Genomic DNA, 27,503 nt, shown 5'->3' on the forward strand with positions numbered 1-27,503 from the left:
GACCAAGTGATGTTTCTAAGCACTTTTCAAAGGCACCCCCACCCCTGTACACATGCACACGCAGCACATCCTGGATGTTACTGAGGCATGAATGATGGTGGCTAAGTCTGTACTCCCCAGGCAAACTAGCCTAAGCTAAAAAAAGGCACTCCTAGCCACGGCTGCCACGTGAGCACCTAACTGCAGCGACAGATCCAGGAGCACCCCCACACTGCAAGCCTAGTATTTAAGGAGGAAGGCAATCCTGCCCAAAACAGGCTGAACTTCCGAACGTGGATCAGCGGAGGCCTCAGCCAACAGGAGCGTCCGCTTTGTCTGGATTACGCTTCAGTTTGTTCACCCACATCCAGCCCATTACTGCCCTCAGACGCAGGCTCTGGGCTTCCACTGCTTGGCTACGATCAGATGAAAATGAGAGATATTGCCGTGTACCATGAACATATCAATGATGCTTAGGAACAGGGAAGCTGCCTTGTACCGAGTCAGACTATTGGTCCATCCAGCTCAGCACCGCCTACACTGAAAGGCAGCAGCTCTCCAGAGCTCTTTCCCAGTCCTACCAGGAGATGCCAGATAGTGAACCCAGGGCCTTTGCCCACAAAAAGATAACCTCACCCCGTGGCTTCATGTGGAAAAGAGCAGAAAACAAGATGGAACCCTGTAAACCAGACTTCCTAAACTGCGGCTCTCCAGGTATTTTGGAGCACAACTCCCAGCATTCCTGACCACTGGCCATGCTAGCTGGGGCTGATGGGAGTTGGGAGTCCCAAACATCTGGAGGGCACCAGGCTGGAGGGGAAGGCTGCTGTAAACCAAAGGCCATGGGGAAGAACAGTGATCTCCCAGCACTACCACCCAGGGCCTATCCTCCAGGAATGACTGGAGCCAACTAGAGCACAGTAGCCCCCAGTACCAGCTCCAGCCTTTGGAGGGCCCTTGGGCATGACACCCTCCATGGGCCCCCTCCCTCAGTGAGTCTACCTTCTTACCACCATTTTCCCCAGCTGCTGTTGCTCCTCATCCTCTTTTTCATCATTGCCACCACTTGCTTGCTCAGCCAGCAGACAGCCAGGGAGATAGTCAGCAGTAGCATCTGCTGCTGCTGCTCCTTCTCACCACCACCATTGGCAGGGCCACAGCAAGAGGTAGGTGAACAAGAAGGTTGCAACGGAGAAGAGGAGGAGTGTCCAAGGGGTTCTGGTCACTGGACTCCTGCTGGGGTGTGGGCCCTTGGCAGGTGCCCAACTATGCCTACTCTTGATGCCAGCCCTGCCCGGTACCATTTATCCCAGGTGGCCTAGAGGGATAAATGATACTGGGTTGATGGCATTGCTTATTTATCTTCTCCATAAGCAGCAGACAAGGAATTATGAAAACTAAGGAAATAGATGCAATTATGTTGTATTTGCATAATTTATACAGGTCACAGAAATCAACTTTTCTTAGCACAGAATTCTGTTCACTTGGTTTATTTATTTTGAAAAGCACAGAGCATATACTACCATGATGATAGTATAACTTAAGTAAGCCTTCCCCAACCGAGTGCCCTCCAGATGTTTTGGGCTACAACTCACATCAGGCCACAGCCAATGGTTAGGGATGGATTTGGATGTGAAAGCCCCAAATACCTGGACAGCATAGTATAAACTATGAGAACTCTGGTCATGGAGCATGAATAGGAAGCACTGAAGTATGCAGTAGAGGGCTAGGTTCTATATGAAATGACAGCATACTCAGGTGACTTTGTAGTGTGACCTGTTTGCGTGATCCACTCATGATTGGTTAAGCTGACCCAATGATGGAATTTTGCCCAGGGTCCCTAAACACTGTCTCCAGAGCCATTGCCCACTGGAGAACATCCAGGCCTAATGACTCAAGACATGCCCAGTTCAAAGCCAGCAGTCCACTCCCATCTTAAAAACCTCGCTCCTTTCAAATTTCCTCTGGATGGCAAATCATCTTGTTATCAGATATCGGTGGGATATGGCTTTACTGTTTTTAAAAAAGATATGTGTGGCAGGGCAGGGAATACAATGTTCTGTCCTGGAAAGGACATTCCTGTCCTCGCACTGTATGGATGCAACCTCCCCAAACAGTCAAAAAGGGGGAAAAGAAAGTCAAATTCACTCCTTTCATATCAAATCTTTTCTTATAAGTGATGAAGTGCTAGCTTTGCTTGCCGCCATTCTGGGTTCGATAAAAGTGGACAGGTCTTTAACAAATTAAAGCTTAAAGAGATGATCCTGTTAAAGTAATAGCAGTTCTGTCACCTCATCATGATATATAGAAATGAGTGCTCACCAAGAAGGTAATCGCTAGCAGAGCTTCCCATCAACAAGAGTTCAAGGGCTTGTCCACATTATAAGCTTTCCTGGCTAACTGCTGAATAGATGGTAGTTTAACTAGCAGCTGATCTGCAGGTATAGAGTGGAAAAATCTTGAAATCACTATAGAGGACATTGGAGGGCCCTCAAGATGCTGTTGGATTCCAACTCCCACCAGCCCCAGCCAGTAAGGCCAATGGTCAGGAATGACAGGAGTTGTAGTCCAACAGCACTGGAAGGTTCACAGCTTCGCCACTTCTGCTCTAATGGGCCAAGGTGCAGCACTTTGATCATGTGCAAATATGGGTCAAACCACCCAAGCCAACCAAACCAACATCACCTGACCTGAAAGCTGTCTTGGAAGTACCCCATGGTGCATAAGAGCCATTGAGGGTCCTTTCACTGCAAGGGAGAGTGAAAAGTGGCCGTGTAATTCTGGAGCTGAACAGAGCCACATGAGCTGAGGACACTCCTGCAGCTCAAGGGTCTAAGAATAAGGTCAGACCCGGAAGGTTTCTGGTTCAAATCTCACCACCCCTACCACAAATTCATTAAAGGGATCTAAAGTCAGTGGCTACTCTCTTAGCCCCTCTCGCATCTGCAATGTTGGATTAATACTGACTTACTTTACAAGGCCCACTCCATGGATCACTGCCTTCTTGTGGCGAAGGGGCTTGCATAACTCAGTGAAGCCATAAGCTATGCCATGCAGGGCCACCCAAGATGGACAGATCATGGTGGAGAGTTCTGACAAAATGTGGTCCACTGGAGAAGGAAATGGCAACCCACTCCAGTATTCTTGCCAAGAAAACCCCATGGAACGTATCACAAGGCTAAAAGATATGATGCCGGAAGATGAGCCCCTCAGGTCGGAAAGTGTCCAATATACTACTGGGGAAGAGCAGAGGGAATTTCCAAGTAGCGCCAGAAAGAGTGAAGTGGCTGTGTGGGCCAAAGCTGAAAGGACACTCAACTGTGGATGTGTCTGGTGGTGAAAAGAAAGTCCAATGCTGTAAGCTGGAGGTGGTCAAACATGAGATGGCAAGATTGAACATCGACAACTTGGGAATCAGCGAACTACAATGGACAAGCATGGGCAAATTTAATTCAGGTGACCATTATATATACTACTGTGGGCAAGAATCCCTCAGATGAAATGGAGTAGCACTCATAGTCAACAAAAGGGTGGGAAAAGCAGTACTAGGGTACAATCTCAAAAACAATAGAACGATCTCAGTACGAATCCAAGGCAAACCATTCAACATCACAGTAATTCAAGTCTATGCCCCAACCACTGAGGCTGAAGAAGCTGAGGTTGATTGGTTCTATGAAGACCTACAACACCTTCTAGAACTAACACCAAAAAAGGATGTCCTCTTCATCATAGGGGATTGGAATGCTAAAGTAGGAAGTCAAGAAATCACCGGGATAACAGGCAAGCATGGCCTTGGTGTACAAAATGAAGCAGGACAAAGGCTAATAGAGTTTTGCCAAGAGAACACGCTCATCATAGCAAACACTCTTTTCCAACAGCTCAAGAGGCGACTCTACACATGGACATCACCAGATGGTCAATATCGAAATCAGATTGATTATGTACTTTGCAGCCAAAGATGGAGAAGCTGTATACAGTCAGTAAAAACAAGACCTGGAACTGACTGTGGCTCAGATCATGAGCTGCTTCTTGCAAAATTTCGGCTTAAATTGAAGAACGTAGGGAAAACCACTAAACCATTCAGGTATGGCCTAAATCATAACCCTTATGAATATACAGTGGAGGTGAGGAATAGATTTCAGGGATTAGACCTGATAGACAGAGTGCCTGAGGAACTATGGACGGAGGTCCGTAACATTGTTAGGAGGCTGCAACTAAATCCATCGCAAAGGAAAAGAAACGCAAGAAAGCCAAGTGGCTGTCTGATGAGGCTTTACAAGTAGCTGAGGAAAGAAGAGAAGCAAAAAGCAAGGGAGAAAGGGGAAGATATACCCAACTGAATGCAGAGTTCCAGAGAATAGCAAGGACAGACAAGAAGGCCTTCTTAAATGAACAATGCAAAGAAATAGAGGAAAACAACAGAATGGGAAAGACTAGAGATCTCTTCAAGAAAATCGGAGATCTCAAGGGAACGTTTTGTGCAAAGACGGGCATGATAAAGGACAAAGAAGGCAGGGACCTAACAGAAGCAGATGAGATTAAGAAGAGGTGGCAAGAATACACAGAAGAACTATACAGGAAAGATCTTAATGTCCCTGATAGTTTTGACAGTGCGGTCACTGAACTTGAGCCGGACATCCTAGAGAGTGAAGTCAAGTGGGCCTTAGGAAACGTTACTAACAACAAAGCTAGCGGAGATGACAGTATTCCAGCTGAGCTATTTAAAATCCTAAAAGATGATGCTGTTAAAGTGCTGCACTCAATATGCCAACACATTTGGAACACTCAACAGTGGCCACAAGACTGGAAAAGGTCAGTTTACATTCCAATTCCAAAGAAGAGCAACGCCAAAGAGTGTTCAAACTACCGTACAATTGCGCTCATTTCACATGCCAGCAAGGTTATGCTCAAAATCCTACAAGCTAGGCTTCAGCAGTATGTGAACCGAGGACTACCGGAAGTACAAGCTGGGTTCTGAAGAGGCAGAGGAACTAGAGATCAAATCGCCAACATTCGCAGGATCATGGAGAAAGCAAGAGAATTCCAGAAAAACGTCTATTTCTGCTTCATTGACTACGCTAAAGCCTTTGATTGTGTGGATCACAACAAACTGTGGCAAATTCTGAAAGAGATGGGAGTACCAGACCACCTTACCTGTCTCCTGAGAAACCTGTACAAGGGTCAAGAAGGAACAGTAAGAACCGGACATGGAACAACCAATTGGTTCAAAATTGGGAAAGGAGTACGACAAGGCTGCATATTGTCGCCCTGCTTATTTAACTTATATGCAGAGTACATCATGAGAAACGCTGGGTTGGATGAATCACAGGTCGGAATTAAGATTGCTGGGAGAATTATCAACAACCTCAGATACGCAGATGATACCACCCAAAGATTCGTATAATCAAAGCTATGGTTTTCCCAGTAGCAACGTATGGCTCTGAGAGCTGAACTATAAGGAAGGCTGAGCGCTGAAGAATTGATGCTTTCAAACTGTGGTGCTGAAGAAGACTCTTACGAGTCCCCTGGACTGCAAGGAGGCCAAATCAATCCATCCTAAAGGAAATCAACCCTGACTACTCATCGGAAGGACAGATACTGAAGCTGAAGCTCAAATATTTTGGCTACCTAATGCGAAGAGAAAACTCACTGGAAAAGACCCTGATCCTGGGAAAGATTGAAGGCAAAAGGAGAAGGGGACGGCAGAGGATGAGATGGCTGGATAGCATCACCAATGCAAAGAATATGAACTTGAGCACACTCCGGGAGACAGCGGAGGACAGGAAGGCCTGGTGTGCTATGGTCCATGGAGTCACGAAGAGTCGGACACGACTGAACGACTGAAGAACAACACTTTACAAGGCTGTTGTTAAGGACCACAAAAATGCATGGATGAGCTTGGAAGCTTTGAAAGGTGCCATTTAAGTGTCTGAATGGAGAAGCCCTGGCTCTGGAGGCCAACACTGCCATAGTCAAGCCCCACTGTCCTAGACAGTACTCATAATCAGATAGCTATTTTAAATTATTTATTATTTATTTTTCTATCTTGCCTTTCATCCAAGGAGCTGATGGCAGGGTACAAGGTTCCTCCTCCACTCCCCCACCCCCCAACAACCCTGTAAGTTAGGTTAAGCTGAGAGATCATGGCTGGCCCACAGTCACCCAGGGAGCTCCATGACAGAGTGGAAATTTGAATAATTTCATCCGAACAACAACCCTGTGTGTGTCATGGCTGAGTGGGGATCGGAACCTGGGACCTAGGCTGGCGCTCTTCTCACCAGTCCACCACACTCAAAATAGTTGGCAAGATACAAAGACACAATAAGCCCTACAAACCAGTGTGGTGTACTTTTGCACTACAGTTAGCTACAGCGCAATAAGCCACAAGCAGGCTGGGGCCAGCACAGGATGAAATGGGCTCTACTTCTGTCTTTCCTTAATACCCAGGAGAACCAAGGAATCCAACGTCAAATATATTTTGAAAAAAGAAAACCACAATGAAATGAGCCTCTTCTATCCTGAAAAGAAACAAAGAGCTTTGCTGAATGCCAACTCAGCATCTTGCTAATGATTCTCTCCAAAAAAGTTGCAATTAGTTGTGGGACTGAGCAGTGAAAACACACCAGCTATGTTTCAAGGGCATATCTGACCACACTCTGACAGCAGGTGACCAGAAGTTCATTTCAAGATTTCCTTGTGAGGTTGGTCAGGAATCCCATGCTGTCATGTCCTATTTTATTGAGAAACCAGGCCCCCTCCTTTGACGTTTTATTGAGTTACAGACATAAAATCACACACAAAAATTCCAAACATAACACCTTGTTGGCAATATATCCAAAAATCTGTATATTTTTACTGCTTTGCATCGGTGTAAATGAGAGCACAACCGTATGTCTTTACAGAGTTGTAGGGTTTTGTTCTTTCTTTCTTTCTTTCTTTCTTTCTTTCTTTCTTTCTTTCTTTCAAGACATTAACAACCCTGGAAAAGTCCATGCAGCAGGTTTGTACAGCCCTTGCCACAACTCTAGCAATTATGTTCAAGTCTGGTTAATAGTAAGAATGTGGAAGTTTCTTCAAGTTTCACCAGATCCTAGGACTTCATTGATTCAGTTAATGCTGATTTGCTGGGTGCACTTGGAAACCTGTGCTTCAGAAAGTTGAAATCTGATCTCAGCCACTGCAAAGTTTGGACAGCACTGCTATGTCTTTATTTAAGGAAAAGCCACAGAACAGCACAAAACACAGAGATTCTCCATTCAGGAATGAAGAGCCCCCTGTCTTGAGCAGAACCAATGCAATTTTGATTATATTCAAACTGTTGACGTATTCTTCAGACCTCTTAAATAATGTTGCTTCAACTTGTATATGAGAAAAAAAACACACAGATTCTGTCCCACCAAATTTTCCTGCTTGAATCATGCAAGCCACTTAAACCCTGAAGAAGGGAGCCTGTAGCTTTTGTTCCTCTGTGGTATCCCTTGCTGCTGTCTGGGTTTTGCTGCATTTAACAAGAAGCCACATTTTTAACCTCCAGATCTAATATGGGCTATCAGGGTATGTAAAGCATATCAGGGTATTGCAGGTGGGGGAGGTTTATCGTGGCAAGGATGGGAATCTTAGGAAAAAAGGAAAACTGTGCTAACCTCTGCATCAGAGTAATGAGGATACGTGGCTACAGCCACTGTGCAAGTGTGTTTCTCTGTGGAAACAGTTTCTCTGTTTCTCTCATCATCCTCTGTGGAAGATGACTGTTTTTTTTAAATATGGGTAAAAATTGTGTATTTACAACTCTGTATATTCCCTGACAGTTTAACATGACAAAGATCTAGCCAACCACTTACACTGGAATCCTATGCATGCCTACTCAGAAGTAAGCTCCACTGAGTTCAACACTGAGTTACGCCCAGCGAAGTGCACATAGGGCTGCAGCCTTAGCCATCTTACTGTCAGGACTGAGACCAGGGCCCCTGCAGTTTCTGATGATTCTGATTCTGAATCAGAGCCAGAACTACAACAGTTAGACCAGAGAGAGGGGGAGAAAATTCCCTGAGAGTCTCCAGGAGTTGGGGAAGACTCTTCCCAAGGCCTTGACAACCCGGTGCCCCAGGCCAAGACATCGCTGCCCCCTCCCCCATGGGAAACCTAGTCCATTCCAAGGAGGAGAAGGGGCATGACGTGGTGGACGCAAGGGCGTGTTGTTGGTTGAAGCGGGTGGAGTCAGGGAGTGGCTTGAGATGCTCTTCCAGAATAGCCTCTCACCAGAGCATACGCAAAAGGGAGTTTCTCTAAGGGAGGGGCTTAAGCCGCCTTTCGGGTTTTACCCTACCTGTCAACTGGGTGGCAACTATTCTGCCTTGCAAAAGCCTTCCCTAATAGAGAGCTCAGGATTAGCTGTTTAGGCCCTCGGGCAGCTTTAGAATTTCACTGAAGCTGTGTAGTAAAAATGTAACCTAAAAGCCATTGTATGTGCCTTAAGCAGCACGTAGCATTGTAAGAGCTGCGCATGCCTGGAATGAGCGGACAGTAACCCTAAGATAAGGTTGCTAAGCAAACCTCTGCCAACCAATCAAAAGTAACACGCTGGCTGAGGAATGCAAGCTAAGTGATAAAACTGTAGCGTGGGGGTTGCCGGGGGTCGACTCTGCTTTTGAGCGTGAGCTCCTTTGTCGAACTGTTTGCAAACAATAAAATCGAGTTGGACCCAGCCTGAAGTTGACTCTCCTCTTTGGGGCAAATTGGACTAGCCTCCAGGGGGCGAAACTAGCATTTTGTGCAACAAACTGGCGAGCTAGCCAGGAGTCCCTTGGACCACCCTGGGGTCAAATGACAGAACCGGCAAAGGTGCCTGTGGGGCGCGCCGGACCGCCTTTGAGGTCTGCCACGGCACCAGAGAACGGGGGTCGGGACACCCAGGAGGTTAAAGGCATGGACTCCATTGATTGAGTCAACCAGGCTGAACGGGTCTGAAGAGACGGCACTAGGGTGTTGGGCAGAGTAAGTACTTGATTTCCCTTCTGTCTTTCTGTTTGAGTTGCCTTCGGAGCGTCTGAGGTTTGTCAGACTCTGTGTAAGCGTCTGAGGTTTGTCAGACTCTGTGTAAGCGTCTGAGGTTTGTCAGACTCTGTGTAAACGTCTGAGGTTTGTTAGACTCCGTGTAAGTGTCGGAGGTTTGTCAGGCTCCGTGTATGGTTTCAAATAGAGGTAGGCACAATGGGGGCGGGTAGCTCCCGTTTAGAAAGCTCTGCCACTCCCTTGGGATGCATGCTAAAGAACTTTAGCAAAGTCAAAGATAATTATGGCACTAAGATGTCGAAAGGCAAGCTGGTTACACTTTGTCAATTGGAATGGCCGTCATTTGGAGTCAACTGGCCAGATATCGGCTCCTTTAATGAGGCCACAATTAGAAAAGTGCACGTTATTGTTGTAAATGATGGGCACTGGGATCAGTATCCCTACATAGACTCATGGCTGAGTTGCGCTTTGAGCAACCCTTCCTGGGTGAAACAATGTAAAGGAGAGATGTGCAAACAAATGCTGGCTGCAGACCCTCGGAGAAAGAAGGGAGGGAAGGGAAAGCCAATCTTAGAGGGAGAAGACGAGATAGACTTGGTGCAAGGTTTGAGGGGGCAGGATCGTGATCGTGCAATTCCGCCTCAACCTCCAGTAGAAAGTACCCCAACGGTGGCCACAGCCTCTCAACCCCGGCCAGCCGGGTCCACATCGCAAAGTCTCTCTCAACCACCACCCTATGATGTAGAGTATAACGTGACTCCCTCGTGCCCTGCCGACTCCTCTTCTGACCAAGTCCCAAGACAAGTGGCCCAACCCGGCTCACCAAGACCCCCGCGGGATCCATCCCAGTTAGCAATACATTTTTCTCCTCTGGCTGAGCCTAGGGCTACCCAAAACCCGCACCCTAAATACCAGTACCCGATGCGAGAGGTAATGACAGGGGAGGGGCAGACTGCATTTGTATATGTGCCCTTCAGCACCGCTGATCTGTTCAATTGGAAAAATCAGAATCCTTCCTTTGGAGAAGACCCTGATAAGATGCAAAGTTTATTTCTATCTGTGGGACAGACGCATCGTCCCACATGGGAAGATGTGCAGATGATGTTGCAAACCCTACTAACGTCCGAGGAAAGGCGCCTAGTGCAAGGCACCGCTAATAGGATCGCTGAGGAGCGAGTAGCAGGAACTACTAGGGACCCCCATGAATTATGCCCCCAAGTAGACCCTGAGTGGCGTCCCAACGACCCCAGGGACCGAGAGCGGAGTCAGGACTATTTGGGAATAATAGCAGAGGCATTGGGGAGGGCTGTGCCACGTGTGACTAACTTTTCAAAGTTGTATGAAGTCCGCCAAGAGAAGGATGAACATCCCTCTGTGTTCCTAGGACGGTTGTTTGATGCATTTAGGAAGTTTAGTGACCTAGATCCTGAAGCCTCAGAAAACCAGCGCATGGTAAATACAATGTTCATAGGGCAAGCAGCACCAGATATAAGAAAGAAGCTGCAGAAAGCTGAAGGAGCCGTGGGCAAGCCACTCTCCGAGTTGGTAGAAATTGCATATAAAGTGTATGGCAACCGAGAGCAAGTAACAGAAAGAAGGGAGACAAAATGCGGTGAAAAGCAGCTGGTGATGCTAGCAGCTGCCTTGAGTGGCAGCTCAGGACACATAGAGCCTCAGCAGAGGCAAGAGGGGGGGCAGAAGAAGGGAAAGGGCCGCCCGAGGTTTGACAAATGTGCATATTGCCGAGAGAAGGGACACTGGAAGAAGGACTGCCCGCTGAGAAGGCAGAGAGAGAAGAGCCAGGGGGAGGGGCGCCAATTGAGAGCAGACTCCTCTGAGGAATGTAGCTGAAGGAGACCGGGATCTAAAGCCACCACCCTACGAGTAAGTACTCGGGAAGATCCCATGGTAAAGATAAGGGTCGGTGGCAGAGACTATGAGGCTCTGGTAGATACTGGAGCCACCTTTTCCATGATCCCTGCAAAACCCCCCCTCGCCAAAGAAAGCAGACGACACGTGACAATAGAAGGAATTGAAGGAAGAAAGGCTAGATTGCCTGTATGTGAGCCCCTCCTCACAAAGATTGGAGACAATAGACTAGAACATGCCTTTGTGGTCTCGCCCACATGTCCGGTTGCCCTTCTGGGGCGGGACTTGCTGACGAAGCTGCAAGCTGAGATCTTCTTTCGTGGGGATCAGATTGTAGTACAGCTACCAGTGAAGCAGAGCTCAAATTACCAGATGGCCCTCCAGGCAACTGAAACTGTGTCAAAGGCCAAGGGGATTGAGCTCTTAGAGAATGTTGACCCGTGTGTATGGGCAGATGGAACCCCAGCTCAGGCAAAGTATGTAACACCAATTAAAATTCCCCTAAAGGAGGGAGAGCTGCCTGTGTGTGTGAAACAGTATCCTTTGAAGAGAGCTACTCGTGCAGGCTTAAAACCGCTTATTGAAAAGTTTAAGAAGTATGGATGGCTAGTAGAGGGCTCACCCCAATATTGGGGTTGCTCAAACCAAACAGCACCTCCTACAGGCTGGTGCAAGACCTGAGAGCCATAAACAAGAAAGTTTTAGTGGATCATCCCCTGGTTCTGAACCCCCACACCATTTTGACCCAAGTCCCAGCAAATGCAAGGGTGTTTTCCGTCCTAGATTTAAAAGATGCTTTCTTCTCTATCCCACTGCACAAAGACAGCCAGAAAATATTTGCATTTGAATGGGAAGACCCAGATACTTATCATAAAACTCAATTGTTATGGGCTGTGTTGCCCCAAGGGCTCGTTTCAGCCCCCCACATTTTTGGATTAGCATTGCAGAAGGATTTGGAGCAGTGGAGAGACAAGCACCAGGAGGTGGCGCTGTTGCAATATGTTGATGACCTGTTGATAGCGAGCCCTAGCATGCAAACGGGGAAGAGAGCAACAGAGTCCTTGCTGAACACCTTGGGAGAAAGGGGGTACAAAGTATCACGAGAGAAGGCTCAAATATGCTAACCAAAGGTCACTTTCTTAGGCTATGAAATTGAAATGGGAACAAGAGCCCTGAGCAAAGATCGAATTCAAGCTATACAAAATATGCCTGCTCCTAAAAGCCCAAAGGAGCTACGAGCCTTTCTGGGTCTGACAGGGTTTTGCAGAATGTGGATTCCTGATTATGGGGGAAAGGCTAGGCCCCTGTATGAGTCTCTTACCAAAGAGGGCCTCTCAAGTTGGAAATGGACCAAAGAAAATCAGCATGCATTTGAACTATTGAAGACTGCCCTCTCACAACCTCCAGCACTCATGATTCCAAATGGGCGCAAGCCCTATAGACTGTACGTGCATGAGAACAAGGGAGTTGCCTCGGGAGTCTTGACTCAACCAGTGGGCCCAACATGGAGGCCTGTGGGCTATTACTCCAAGGTCCTGGACCCTGTAGCAAAAGGGTGGCCAGCATGTCTGAGAGCCGTTGCGGCCACTGCTACCCTTGTAGAGGAGGCACAAAAGATTGTCATGGGAGCTAACATGGAGATACACACCCCACATGGCGTGCCCCAAATCCTTGGAGCAGAGGGAGGAAAGTTCTTAAACCCTTCCAGACAATCTAGATATGAGATCTTTTTGTTATCTAATCCAGGCCTCACCTATAAGCATACCACGGCCCTGAATCCAGCCACCCTTCTGCCAGAACCAGGACCCCCATGTCATGATTGTCTAGAAGTGTTAACTCAAACAGTATTGATTCGACCCGACTTGACAGATGACCCGCTTGAAAATCCAGAAGAAGAGTTCTTTGTAGATGGCTCAAGCAACGTAATTGATGGCACACGACATACAGGATGCGCCGTGGTAACGCTGACTGAAACTATGTGGAAAGAGAAACTCCCCGCAAGTTGGTCAGCGCAAGCAGCAGAACTCACTGCCTTGACATGTGCACTAGAATTGGGGAAGGATAAAAGAGTGAACATATTCACAGACTCACGCTATGCCTTTGCCACCGTACATGCCCATGGACTACTGTGGAAAGAACGTGGGTTCATCACAGCCTCTGGACAGAAGATTGCAAATGGACCGCAGATTGTGGCACTACTGGAGGCTCTCCAACTGCCAAAGGAGGTAGCCGTGGTGCACGTAAAAGCGCATGGCAGAGCCACAGATGAGCACCAGAGAAGGGGAAATGCGAAGGCTGACATGGCAGCCAAAGAAGCAGCGCAGATGGGAGGAGAAGTAGTGTTTCAAGGCTTAGCCCATGAGATACCCCTCCGCTTGGAAGACTATAAAGCAAAATACACCCAGGCTGATGACAAAGCTGCCGAGGAAAACAAGGCCACAAAAAATCCCCAAGGGTGGTGGATAGTCCCAGGAGGAAAAGTCATGCTACCCCGATGGCTGACAGAAGAAGTGGTAAAACAACTTCATGCGAAGACCCACATGGGAGGCTCCGCAATGGGAGACTTACTAGTTCGACAGGTTGTGGCACCGGGATTGTATGTAGAAGCCCAACGAGTCGCAGCAAGATGCCCCACCTGCCAGAAGGTAAATCCAAAAAGGGCCCGAGCGCCACCGCCAATGGGAGGACGACAGTGGGCGCACTACCCTGGACAGGCCTGGCAGATTGACTTCGCAGAGCTTCCAAGGTCAGGCCGACACCAATATTTATTGGTACTGGTGGACCAGCTAACGGGATGGGTAGAGGCCTACCCTACAAGGACAGCTACAGCATCAACAGTGGCACGCTTCCTGCTCCAGGAACTGATACCCCGGTTCCTGTTGCCTGAGTCTATTGAGTCGGATCAAGGGAGCCACTTTGTGGGAAAGATAGTGCAAGAAGTGTCTAAAGTTTTAGGCATTAAATGGAGACTCCATACCCCATGGAGGCCTCAGAGTTCAGGTCAGGTGGAGCGCATGAATAGGACATTAAAGACAAAATTTGCATTGAGACCCACTTAAAGTGGCCCCAGGCGCTCCCACTGGCTTTAACTCGCATTCGTAGCACTCCACGTAGAGGGATAAAATTGTCACCTTTTGAATTAATGTTTGGAATGCCTCCTAGGGTTCTGCCAGCAGGGTGGAGGGAACAAGTCACTGTCGATTTGGGAAAAACTGAAATTGGAGAACATGTTATTGCCTTGCAGTCTGTTTTGTCATCCCTTCACAGGTTTGCTGCACCATTCCAGAGCCTACCGCTGGATGCTCCGATCCACAACTTCCAGCCAGGGGACCAGGTGCTGCTCCAAAAGTGGAAAAAGGGCCCCCTAACTGAGAGGTGGGAGGGACCATACCAGGTGTTGTTGGTAACCCATACAGCTGTCAAGCTCAGTGGAAATGACAGGTGGACTCACTGTTCCAGGATAAAAAGGTATAACCAAGGTGAGGACACCAGCTCCCAGGGCGTGGTCACTCCGGAAGCTGACCTCCTCTCCGAAGAAGAAGCCTGCAAGCAGCGGGATAAAGACAACTGGCATAGTTATCCCATTTCAGAACTGAAATTAAGATTATGTAAAACAAGGACCAAAGATTAAGTATGCAGCAGCTGTGTCTGTTAGTAATAATCCTAAGGCTAAATCTAGCTGTAGGAGAAAACACCATGCTGTTTCTAGCCGAAGCTGTAGCCAGATACTTGAACCTCTCGAACTGCTGGGTCTGCATACAGGCCGAGAATGAGGGAAAGGTAAGCACATGGATCCCTCATCCTCTGAACCTGACTGAATTAGTACACACCGATTATAGAATACATAAACAAACAAATGTTACTTGGGAAGACGATTTTATCTTAAGTCAAACTCCATCATGGGAAGTATGGCCCCAATTAGGAGAATGGTGCTTCATGCAAAACAGGTCTGACACACATACACACTTTGTAGGAAATAGCAGCTGCAGGAATTATATAGTAAAGGGAGGTGCATGGCACAACAACCACACCTCGAAGAGAACTTTTTGTGCAGGATATGCAGATTACATCACCCTTCGGCCCGAGGTTTCAAGGGTGATAGGTGGCCACAAATGTGTGTTGTGGTCAATCCCTCATAGTAGCTCACAATCCTTGTTCTATTGCATTCGAAACCAGACAAAAGATCAAAATGCTAGAGCTTGCTATATGAATGGAACTCTCAGCCCGCGTGGAGATTCAACCCTATATTTGGGATATTATAATCAGTATTTGGATCCCCAAAAATATGGCCTAGCAGACAAGTCTTGGCCTGCTTTGACTGGCCATTATTGGATCTGTGGGACTCACGCATACACCCAGTTGCCCGCCAACTGGACTGGCGTGTGTTATCCTGGGATATTAAGGCCCCCATTCACGCTGTTGCCTCAAAGGGCCTCAGTACTGCACCGACTATACGGAATAGATAAAAGATCCCTGAGCATGGAAGACTTGTCTGCTACACAAAGATGGGGAAATGATGAGTGGCCGGCAGAAAGGATAATAAGGTATTATGGGCCTGCCACTTGGGAACCCAACGTGGTGGGGAGAGAACCCACGTACCTTACTAACCGCATAATCCGGCTTCAGGCAATAGTGGAAATCTTTGCAAACGAGACTGCAAGGGCCATAGATTTAGCAGCCACACAGCTAACCCAACTCCGCAACGCTGTCACCCAAAATCGGATGGGACTTGATTACGTGTTAGCAGCAGAGGGAGGCCTTTGTCAGAAGTTTAATTGGACAGACTGCTGCTTGCAGATTGATGACAATGGTGATATCCTTAGGGATATTGCAACCAAAATTAGAAAAATAACTCGCGTCCCAGTACAAACCTGGAACGGGTGGAGTACTGACTGGCTGACTTCATGGTTGCCAGACTTTCGCTGGTTGAAGACTGGATTTATGATATTCTGCTTAGTTATGCTAATTTTGTGCTTATTACCCTGCATACTTCCCTGCATTATAGCCCTAGTCAAACGTACAATAGAATCTGTAGTCAGCAGGAAATGTTTGTACATTACCAGAGATTAGCGATGGCTGAAATAGACTAAGTGTTATAAGAAGAAAGCATCTTGAGGGGGGAATTGTAGTAAAAATGTAACCTGAAAGCCATTGTATGTGCCTTAAGCAGCACGTAGCATTGTAAGAGCTGCGCATGCCTGGAATGAGCGGACAGTAACCCTAAGATAAGGTTGCTAAGCAAACCTCTGCCAACCAATCAAAAGTAACACGCTGGCTGAGGAATGCAAGCTAAGTGATAAAACTGTAGCGCGGGGGTTGCCGGGGGTCGACTCTGCTTTTGAGCGTGAGCTCCTTTGTCGAACTGTTTGCAAACAATAAAATCGAGTTGGACCCAGCCTGAAGTTGACTCTCCTCTTTGGGGCAAATTGGACTAGCCTCCAGGGGGCGAAACTAGCATTTTGTGCAACAGCTGTATTGTGGAAAAGCTTGCATATTAGCAAAACAAAAGCTGTAATTAGTTTGACATTTGAGTCTCTGTCATGTTGATTGTGTAGAGGGAGGGCTACATTTATTTTATTTACTTATTAAATTTATATCCCACCTTTCCACTAAAGTAGCGCTCAAGGCAGCTAACAATAGAATACGGAAAACAGTTATTTCTTATTTAAGAAAACATACAATCTTAATAAAGGCCTCTACTTATTCCTATACATTAATTTATATAGTACCTTTATAGACCAACCTATGGTCCTTGGATAACATCCCAGGGACCACAGGATTTTTCAGATTCCCCCTCCCAAGGCCACAGACACTCCCATGACCTTAGAAGAGGGGCTCCAAGTTCTGATCCTCCCTCCCTGCAGCTGCCATGGAAAGAACTGTGGCAGCTGGTTCCTGAAGGTACAAAAGCGACTTTAGGAAGATACAAAAGGGGGCATTCTGGTGGGAGGAGAGGGGCCAGGGTCTGCATTATCCTGTTGCCTCTCCAGCTCTGGTCCCATCTCTGGCATCACAACCTCTCTAGATGGGATCACAGAGGAAAAAAGCAACAAGGAGCATGGAGAAGTGAAAATTCCTTCCATCGCTCCTTCTGCTCCGCTGGGTGTTTGCCTGCAAAGCACAGAAGACGCAGAGCACTCTGACATCAGAATATTCCTTCAAAGGGCATAGGATTGCACCCTTAATTTATAAAGTCCTTCAGAAAACATCATTCCTAAGACAAGGAGGCACTATAATTCCCACTTTACCAGTGCAGGGAACTCAGGCTGAGATACAAGGCCAAATAATGAGTCAGTGGGACTTGAGCACAAGCTTTCCAGGTCATTTGATGGGAACTACTTTTTTTCTAAACTAAGCATATAAACTGCTGAATTGAATTACAGGTGCCCCCATTCTTATGCATGTGCTGCTCTTTCCCCCTCTTCACCTCCCATTATGCCAGCCAGAAGTTACTGTACCCTCTGTTTAAATAGCACAATATGAAAATAATTGGGATTTATTCTATAAGGAAATCAAATTCTGACTTCACTTCAACATAAACCTGAACTTTATCAGGCAAGGGCAAAATTAATGGAAGCAAGCATTTGAAAGCCTTGACCTTTCATTGCTAAGCCCATCTTAGGAACACCAAGGAATACGAAGTGATCTGGAGACCACTGATGTTTGTCCAAATGTCCCTTAGATGTCCCTGATAAAGATATATTCATGCATATTTAGCAATCCCATTTCATCCTAAACATTTTGGCCAGGAAACTAAAGATGAGTTTGCACAGGCACAATTCTGACTGTAATCACTTTCTACTTTCCAAAGCTGCTCTTCCTTGTGTGTGTGTGTGTGTGTGTGTGTAAGATTGCAGTTCATTTGAAGCCCCTTGAAAGAGAAGGTAGCAATTCTCACCCACCCCTTTCTCTTGGTGTCACTCACAATCGACTTGGTTTGGTTGGCAGCAGAATCTGATTCTTCTAGATCCTATGTTGGGGTGATGGCCCTTTTGATAGGTTATGGCCACAGAGGCCACACCTCTGCCCTTTCCCCCTTTTTCGCTTCCACACCCTCTGGGAATTGCTTTGTGATTTTGGCATCCTACTCTCAGCCTCCTTAAAGGAATGAAAGATGGTCAAATAAGTTTTCCTTTCAGGTCAGGTTTGCAGCACAGCGCCTGGTTATTTCTTTAATCCCTCTTTCATTTTTTGGGAGTTCTATGAAACAGTTGCTTGAATGTGGGTGCACGCCTGGATAAATATCCACTATAATCAGAGGAGGAAGAATACAGGCATTCTAGTTCTAGAGAAAAAGACAATTCAGTGGGGCTGAAGATTCAGATGGTTCTATGGGGCATTTCAAATACAATAGCTTACTGGCAAGCAGGGGCATTGCTAGGCCTGGGATCATGGGGCCCCACCCCAAATCTATTTCAAAGGACTCCAGGTCTATTCCACAAGGCCCTGAGTGACCATTGGTGCTAATAGAAGTTTTTTCTCTCTCTCTCAGCTTAATCGCCATTGACGGTTTTCCAGGGGGATTGTAGTTTAGGAGGGAAGGGTTAACTCTCTCCTCCTCACGTGGTGCAACACCCACCCGCCCCAAATCTTCCCATGCACAACAATTAGGAGGAGCCGTAGCTCAGTGGTAGAGCACCTGCTTTGCATACAGAAGCCCCAGGTTCAATCCTTGGCGTGTGGAAGAGTTTCTGCCTGAAATCCTGGAGAGCCATTGTCAACAATACTGGGCTGATGGACCAAGGGTCTGACTAAGGCAGCTTCGGATGTTCCTATTAAGCATGGGGTGTGGGGGAGCCCTTTCCTATTTGTTTGAGATGATCTGGTGCAAAACTGAATATTTTATTTTATTTGAAATAGTTTGGATGAGAGATTAATTGTCAGGCCTTGCCTCCTGTGAAATGTAAATAAATCCACATAATTATTTCTAAATTTGCATATATTTGCAGATATAAGGTAGCGTATGCAGATTTGTATCCTATGGGCCTGGACACTGAATCTGTTAAGTGCCTAGCAACACCTCTGGTGGCAAGGTGGCAGGGAAGACAAGAAATGCTTTGGGAGTAGAGTTGGAGTTCAGAAGAGAGGCCAGTTAACCTGAAAGTGCAGCTTGGCCTAGGCCAGAACTTCACATAGCATCATAGAATCATAGAATAGTAGGGTTGGAAGGGGCCTACAAGGCCATCGAGTCCAACCCCCTGCTCAATGCAGGAATCCAAGTCAGAGCATCCCTGACAGATGGCTGTCCAGCCATGTCTTGAATGCCTCCAGTGTGGGAGAGCCCACCGCCTCCCTAGGTAATTGGTTCCATTGTCAAACATATAACAGAATGGGGTGACAGAGTGGATCAGACCACTGCAGACTGCTGGTGGAATATAGGACTTAAAGAAATGGCATTGGCAACATAATGTTGCAGCGTAGAATGCTCCTGCTCAGGGTTCTAGCCAGTCTGGCCCTCTTCCAGGATACTCCATTCCACCCCAAGTTTTATATTCCCCCCGACTGTCAGTCAGCATCTTGTGCCCACTGGAGCATGCTCAGTCTTTTGTAGGGTTTTTCTAAAGATTTGTGGGACTTCTACAAACCTGGGGTTCCCCAAAAGCCTACTAATACGTCCCTCTTGTGTGTGGATGGTGATGTTTTGGTCACATATGGATCAACACTCAGAGAATGGGTTTGCTATTAATTATATAGGATGCCCCTCCGAAACGAAACAAAGCAAGCTCCCTGCTGATAGAGAACTGGCACATCAGGGAGAAAGGTTCTTGTCCAGCCTGCTTGTTCCTGTGCTAGTTTTCTGCTTACAGTGAACTGTTCTTCTTTTAAACTTAGGAAAGCATTCAAATATGCGGTCCCCCCATGTGCAGCCTGAAGTAGTACAGCCAGTTTGTTTCTCCCATCTCAAGACTGCACCATTCCCAGGTCGCCTAGGTACATGTGTTGTGGCAGTCATAGTAAGGCCCCATGTAGGTTACCTCAGCATGACATTGATTCGGGATGTACGGACTGTGTAAAACCTGTTCCGTGTGTGTTTCATGGATTGTCAGGCGCCTTTCGCTCCGTCATCCGCCCATTGACAGAATCGGATTTTTTTGTGTCCGAATTTGTGCAAGTTCATATTTGCGCAACTGCATATTTGCACACATTCCCCCCAAATCCACATTTTCATGCTTTAGCCTATGGGGGAAATGCACATTTTGGCTGTTTTTTTAAATTTTGCATATTTTTCCACAACAAAATTTGTGCAAAATCCGGGAAAGTTAGAAAACTGCTCCACAAGTCCACAGAATCCATCAGACAGGATAAAGCCGGTCTGTGGCAGAATCTGCAGGCTGGATTCATAAAAATCTGAATTCATCTGGTCCCATTGCAGATTTCTCCGACACTCCTAACACTGATCCAGACCTGGCCTGTAAGTTGTGCTTAAAATCTGTGCTTTATGCTGTGTTCAGCCTTATTCACCAGGCTGGCAAGCAAAGGGTCTAACTTACTTCCAGCCCACTGTGGCCTGGTGAATCCATAGCCTCAGCCCACCCCTCTGGTAAAGGGCTGCAGATCCCTTGGCATGGGGTGCTCACATGGTCAGGGACTGTGGCCAGCTTGGGGGCTGGTGCGCAGCAGAATGCCTATGCTGAGAATTCTAAGCCCCACAGGAAACATGTATGCCAGGAGTGTGGACCTCAGGCCCGTGGGCCAAATCCAGCCTTCTGGGGTTCCACAGTTGGCCGTGCCCACTTCTCATGGCCCCACCCCTTTTCCTCAGCCACCAATCATTTGCTGGTTTCCTGGCTTCTGTGCACACACACCCCTTCTAAAACGTCAGATCCCTCTCCTAAGGCTTAGTTACTGGGAGCTTTAAGCTAAAATATGCTGGTATTTTAAGCCTGCTTCTTTTGCCTTCAGCCCTGCCCACCACTGAAATGTGTGCCCCGTAAGCTTCTCTGAAATGGGATTTGGCCCTTGGGCTGAAAGGGGTTCAACATCCCAGATTTATACCCACCCAGGGAACTGGCAGAATCAGGGAGATGTAATGTGCCCCAACAACACTCACCCCCCAACTCTGGACCTCCCTAGAATCCTCAAGATCGAACACGGATGCCTGGTCCTGATGGCACAGCACTTGCCTGGCTGCACAAGGCCTCTCATGCCAGAGACCCATTTGGGAGGAGGGGCCATGATTACAATGGTAGCGGGGGTCCCAAGCAAACCAGGAAGAATGGGACAACCAGGCCGAGCATTTAAACCTTCAGGGGCTGCCTGCAAGCTGGCCCCAACTGAAGATGCTGGTTATTTCCTATTAAGTGTTAAACGGCTTGGGGCCAGGATATCTGAAGGACCGGCTACTCCCACGCGGACCTGCCATCAGTTGCAGGCATCGTCAGAAGCCCTGCTCTGTGTTTACTGTCAAGGGAGGCTCTCTTGGAAGTGACAGAAGGCAGGGATATTTTAGTGGCAGCACCCTCATTTTGGAACTCTCTCCCAAGCTAAGTTCAATTAGCCCTGTCTTTGATGAGTTTTAGGGGAACAGCTAAGACATTTTTATTTTGCTAAGCTTTTAATGTCCTGGGGTATGATCTCGGGGTGGGGGGTTCTGGGTGCCCTGTCAATGGCTGAGCCACTGCTTTGCTTGCAGAAGGTCTCAGGTTCGATCCCCAGCATCTCCAGGTAGGACTAGGAAAGACCCCACCTGAAACCCCAGAGAGCCTTTGCTGCCAGTCAGTGTCAACAATGCTGGGCTAGATGGACCCAGGGTCTGACTCAGGATTAGGCAGCATGTACCTTTGGTCCTGGCTCATGCTGAGGCCCATGCTGGGTCCTCCTCTGATGAAGACATCCCATCTGATTCCAGCTCTGGGTGCTGGCACATTCTGACACCTTAATAACTCTCTGAAAGACAATGACTTGGGACCTGCCTCATCCTGTGCACGACAAACATGCTTCCACCCCAATAAATAGCAATTCCCAGGCTTAACAGCTCCTCCTGGACTAATTGCCAGAGATTATTGTATATTATGAGAGTGCAATGATACTAATGCCTAAATATGCTTCACTGATTATGGTGCTATCGTCAATAACCAAGCTGTTTAAATGTCAGTGCAGAGAAGGCTCTTTAGTGGGAGATGAAATGTTATTTTCAAAATGGGCGAGAAGAACCTAATCAACCTTTTCAGGAATGTTACTTTGAAACAACGTGTTATTATTTTTGTTACTAGCAAATAAACACAGAAAAGGGCCTTAGCCACACACCCTTGCTTATATTTCATGTGGCGGGTTTGGCGGTGGTGATGGGAAACCCATAGTAAATGTTCCACTGGAGCCCCAGACACCTGCAGCCCCAAACCGATGTGCTGGGAACATCACAGTTGCTCTTCACATGTTTGTCCTGCTTATATATAAGGCAGCCTTCCCCAACCAGGTGCCCTCAAATGTCTTGGACATCAGCTCCCATTACGGGGAAGGATGGTATGTATGCAATACACACACACACACGCACACCAGCCTTCCCCATAATGGAAGTTGACGTCCAAGTCATCTGGAGGGCACCCAGTTGGGAAAGGGGTTTGTGTGTGTGTGTGTGTGTGTAATTTTGACATCAGAAGGGGCTGCATAGGTGAAGGGAGTTAAATCCTACCCCAGTTACCTCCTGGTTGTCTGTCAGCCCAGCTCCTTTCCCCTAGTCCAACTCGGTACTGGTAGTGAACCAAGTATGCAGAAAAGTCCCTGAAGTGATGGAGCACAGGGAGGGATGGAAGGGGGATGTATGTGTCCCTTGTGATGTAACACGCACACCCTTTGCGCACACACATTCAAAATATGCACGGCAAGCATAAACAGAATAGATATGTGTAAAAGGAAACACTGGTTCCCTTCTGATAGATAGTCTGATAGTTCTGCACACTGGAGATGCGGAGAGCTGCCTAGAAGTCACACTTATGTGCATGAACTGGAGGAGCTGAAAAGTTATTTGCGGTTTTTGGAAAAGTGCCAAGCAAAGGATCAACCTCACACAAGGCACAGTCTCTGGATGCTCATTCATTCACTTAACACTTGGTTATGTTCTGGCTTAATGGACCCTGAATAAGATACATGCAAGCTTGGATTTGATACGCTGCATGCATGGCTAAGCATCTGGCTTTACAGCACGGGAAGTGAACCAGCCAGCCCATGGAGACTCCTTGGAGGAATCCCTGCTGTGACCTCCTATCTGAGATCAGAGATCACAGAAGGAACGTGGGAAGATTCAGCGAGAGCTGGGAGGAGCAGTTGCCCTTCCCGGTATCGGCGGAGTCCATTTGCACAGCACGCGGCGCCCCCATGCGGACAATTTGCACCACCCCAGTTAAACTGGGGACTTGGCCAGCACTGGCAGGTGTGACTGCCCTTCCCAGCATCATCTGCGTCCCTTTCTCTATGCTGAGCAAGGCATGGAACTCTGCCTCTCTCCGCACAGAGAAAGGCAAAATGGGCGGGGGGATAACGTTAGTGGGTGTGGCCCACTCACTGATGTTGGCAGGCGTGCCTATGCTCACTGCCGTCAGCCCCTTCCTGAAACTGGCTCTACACCCCTACTTTGCAGGCTTCAAAATCCTGCTCTCCACCTGATGCTGAAGACAGGGCAACAGAGCCCCTAGAATGGGCATCTCAAGACATTTCTATGGAGGGAGACCTTGCACAAATTTAATAGCATATGGGATGCCCAAAATACTTTGTCTACAACAGCATCATCTCCATTACAATAGTAATTGCTCGGCCCTGGTGATCTGACTCCTTGACCAGCTGACACACACAAATTTACCCCACCTCCACCTCCACCCCCACCTCCTTCTTCCTTTTTCCTCTATCTTGCTCCTTATTTGTCTACAAACAAGGAATCAGAAGGCTGGATATTCACTAATCCTACAGAGGCTGTGGAATTCCATAGATAATTCCATTTAATTATCAGATGCCTCTTTGCTTTCTGATAGCAATGTATTACCCAAAAGGGCAAGATACCTGCTTTTCAGAACTTTTAGGTTTTTGTTCTAATTTTAGTTATTCTTCTCCTTCATTTCTATTAATTGCTATTCTTATCATGGACGATTTTTAATAAAACTGCCAATTGTTAAAGAAAACAAAACCACACAAACATAAACATGGCTGCTCCTGCCACATCCAGCTTTGCCCTCACAGAATATTATGGTCCTTCACCCATCCACACCCAGAAAGAAACTCGAGCTAGAATAAAAACACTGACACAAAACTCAGAAAATTCTCCAAATTTCTGACTGCAGCATTAAAATGCTCATCGCGCAAATCCAGTCTTGGAGATTCTGTTCCTGGCCTGTGAAAGGTCAGTTTAGGGTAAACCACTTAAACATTTTGCTAATGAAAGCTTGAACCTGTCAGATTCCTACCGCCACCCCAAATTCATAAAAAAGAAAGGGGGACAAACTCCGGAGCTTACCATATATCCCGGGCCACAGGTGCACTTTCCGGTAATGCTGTCACAATCTGCTCCGTTTTGGCAGTGGCAGGTCATCTGGCAGCTTTCGCCATAGTACCCCAGAGGACAAGTTTCATTGCAGTAGAGTCCCGCCCAGCCAGCTTTGCAGTTGCATTCTCCAGACAGAGGATGGCAGCTGACAAAAAGAGGGCCAGGTATTAATGAGAAGCACCAGTGGGAAGGGAAGTAATAAGATTACATCTTTGTTTACCGAACAACAGCATTTCAGAGAATGAATAGTCATGTAAAATGTAAACTAAACATCACCTCTTAACATCTACCATCCAACTTCAAACCCCCTATAGCTAGTGGCTGAGCTTGTTTGATGTCACAGAATATTCACAAACATTTCGGCTGAGCAGGGGGAATCTACCAGAAATGGAGTGTTGACCATTTCGATGAGGAAGTGGAAGGCCTGGACTAGACAGAACCTCACACAGGACCTTGGGGTAAGGCTGTGTTGGCTGGAAGAGGAGGGAAAGAAACCATTGGGCCAGGCAGATAGGAAGGCAGAGGGCTCGGAAGAAAAAAGGTTAGCGAACCCAAAGGCAGCATAGACAAAGGCTCTCTTCTTCACACCTGGCATTTTATCCCACTACAAACCGGTCCTTTTGATTCTAGATCCTTTCTGAGATTTACACTGGCCCTGTATACAGGCATCTCTCATAGTGTGTCCCTCCGTGCTGTACCTTTTCATGGCTGGGCCGACCTGCATGGAACAATCAGGACAAAAGGGGGCTGCTGGCTCCATGCCCCCTCCCCTCCCCTGATCATTGGTTCCTGTAACATGATTGATGGCTCCGCCCGTCCCTCCACTCCTCCACAGCAGGAGGGAAATCAGAAGCCCTTCTAGTGACCTGGATAATGACCTGTGGGAGCTGGTCCCCTCCTTCCTCCGAGGGAGAGCCTTCGCGGTGACTTACCCTGAGCTTGCTGGCACTGCTAGTCCTTCTCTGCTAAATATGCCAGTGTGTGATGGAATTAAATGCAGTACATTGCTTGCACTACTGAGTTTGAAGGGTATACCGATTTCCGGGTTCCCAACTACAGAAGTAAGAAATCCACAAACGGACTTGTATACATTCAATGCACCAAGCCATCCCTAGCAGCCCCCCGCCCCCCAGTGACTGCTTCATGGGGGACATCTTCTTCATTAGACCCTGTTTGCTTCCCCATCCCCCGTGCTGTTGTTGCTCTTCCCCCTTATTCTGGATTCCGAACAACCCTGCAAGGTGGGCTAGAAGAGATAGTGGCTGGCTAGGTGGGAGGGAGTACTATGGAAAACCACCTCAGCATTACTGCCTTATCTAAAACAACTCCACACCCCAAAAGGAAACCATTAAAAATGACCATTCCAAGCTCTGCATGATGAATTTATTCAGGGGAGGAGAAAAGGCACTTTAAACCCACTGAAATCCTAACTGTCCAGCCTTTCTCTTGCGTGGCTGAGAAGGGAGACTCCCCCACCCTCCCTGGGAAAAAAAAAAGCCCCTCAATCTGGTGAGCAAAAGGGAGAAGAAGCAGTCAGTGAAGTCAGTGGGAGGAGGCGGTTCAAAGTAAATGCATTGAAGAGGATGGGAGACCTTAAGACTGCTACTCTAAGTAGACTTACAATGCACTCCTATGCATGCCTACTCAGAAGTAGGCCACAAAGATTTCAGTGGCACTTACTCCCAGGAGAGGAAAGCCTTACAGCCAATGGGCTTACTCAGAAGTAAGCATTGCTGTGTTCAAGGGGATCTTGGAGCCTGTAGTGGCATGGGAGGGAGGCAGAAACGGTCACCGGAAGCGGTCAGTGACCTGCCCCCTCTTCCCACCAATTTGTTGTCATGACAATGTTATTCAACACCGCCCAGCAACACCCCCCAGCACATGCCCACACAAAGTGGACGAAGTGCTAATGGGGAAATACACAGGGGGGAAACAGCGATTTCAATCACAAGCACAGAAAATGCCGAGTTTTCCCCATTCTCAGATAACACGGGAAGAGGGAAGGAATGTTGTGAGGTAGGAGCAGGACAGCAGCATCATTATCTAAAGCTCTCGTGAAAACCAGTGATGAAAGAAGAACGATCCTGCTAAAAAACCAAGGTGTGAAGAGAGCCAAAGTGAAGCAGGTCAAAGATGCAGGGGCAAGAGGGAAAAATTGGTAGGAAAGGCAGCTATACAGTGGTCATTGAGCAGGTCCAGGTGACAGGCAACCCTTTGGGTAAATTGGGTGGGGACAACCCGTTATCCCTCTGTCAAGAGCCACTGGATTTAGAACCAGGAACTCTCAGCACTGTGCTTGGCCGCCGCATGTGGTGAGATGCCGGGACTGCAGCTCAAAGCATCGCCCTGGATGGTGAAATGTTCCCATGCTCTAGATTGGCTCCATCCAGCCATGTTGCCACTGGGCTCTCCTAGGCAGCAAGGGCTATAAAAGGCTTCCTGTTTAGGCAAGGACTTTGCCTGGGCAGCCTAGCCCTGGCACGTTTTGGTTTGCTCTTTGGCTAAGATTCTTGGCTTTGTTCCTTGTCCTTGATTCCTAGTGTGACACCCCTCCCCAACTCCCCAGCACAACTCCAGATCCTGATTCCCTACTCTGACAGCTTCCCTACAGAGCTCGACCCTGACACCCTTTGTGTATACCTTTCACACATACATACACAGAGAGAGGTTCTCCAAGCCATGCCCAAGTAGTTTTGTTGGAGTAGATTCTTTGAAATTGTAAAGTGTAATACAGTGTGGTATCCTCATGAAAACATTAATTTGACTGGCATTGCTTCCCTACTTTTTTCCTTTGTTTTGTGATCAGCAGAAGAGATTAGCACATTATGTAGAGACTAAAAATTACCAAGTTTTGTTGCTGTCATGTGCTTCTTCAGAGTATTCTAGTAACTAATTAAAACAATTCATCAGCTTAATAAAAAAACCCAAAAGAAACCAAACACCAGGTTTCTGCTTGACAAAGTGTTCCTCAAAATTATATGCTGCTTGGTTCATACCTCTTAATATTTAGATGAAAAGTAATAAAAAAAATTGGACCTTCCCCCACATCTATTAATCTTCATGTAATGAGAACAGAAATCTAAACAGCAAAGGAATCATTTGGTTTCCCTCATTTTTTGTTTTTCCTCCTAGTGTGCATAACTGTACATTTTCAACCAGCTTTGTATTG

At 47.3% G+C, this 27,503-nt stretch overlaps 1 protein-coding gene across 2 annotated transcripts in view; it reads right to left on the reverse strand.

The window, feature by feature from the left end:
- Nucleotides 1–27,503, reverse strand: part of MEGF11 (multiple EGF like domains 11) — a 432,367-nt gene that overhangs the window by 103,293 nt on the left and 301,571 nt on the right. For both annotated transcript variants that reach the window (XM_084817481.1, XM_084817482.1), the window contains exon 11: nt 24,305–24,479. In XM_084817481.1, the coding sequence (XP_084673607.1) occupies nt 24,305–24,479 (175 nt within the window). The remainder of the gene's footprint in view (nt 1–24,304; nt 24,480–27,503) is intronic.

The sequence above is a fragment of the Heloderma suspectum genome, chromosome 11, assembly GCF_057233095.1.
Source record: "Heloderma suspectum isolate Gila_16-S chromosome 11, 16-S_ref, whole genome shotgun sequence".
NCBI classification, from domain to species: domain Eukaryota; kingdom Metazoa; phylum Chordata; class Lepidosauria; order Squamata; family Helodermatidae; genus Heloderma; species Heloderma suspectum.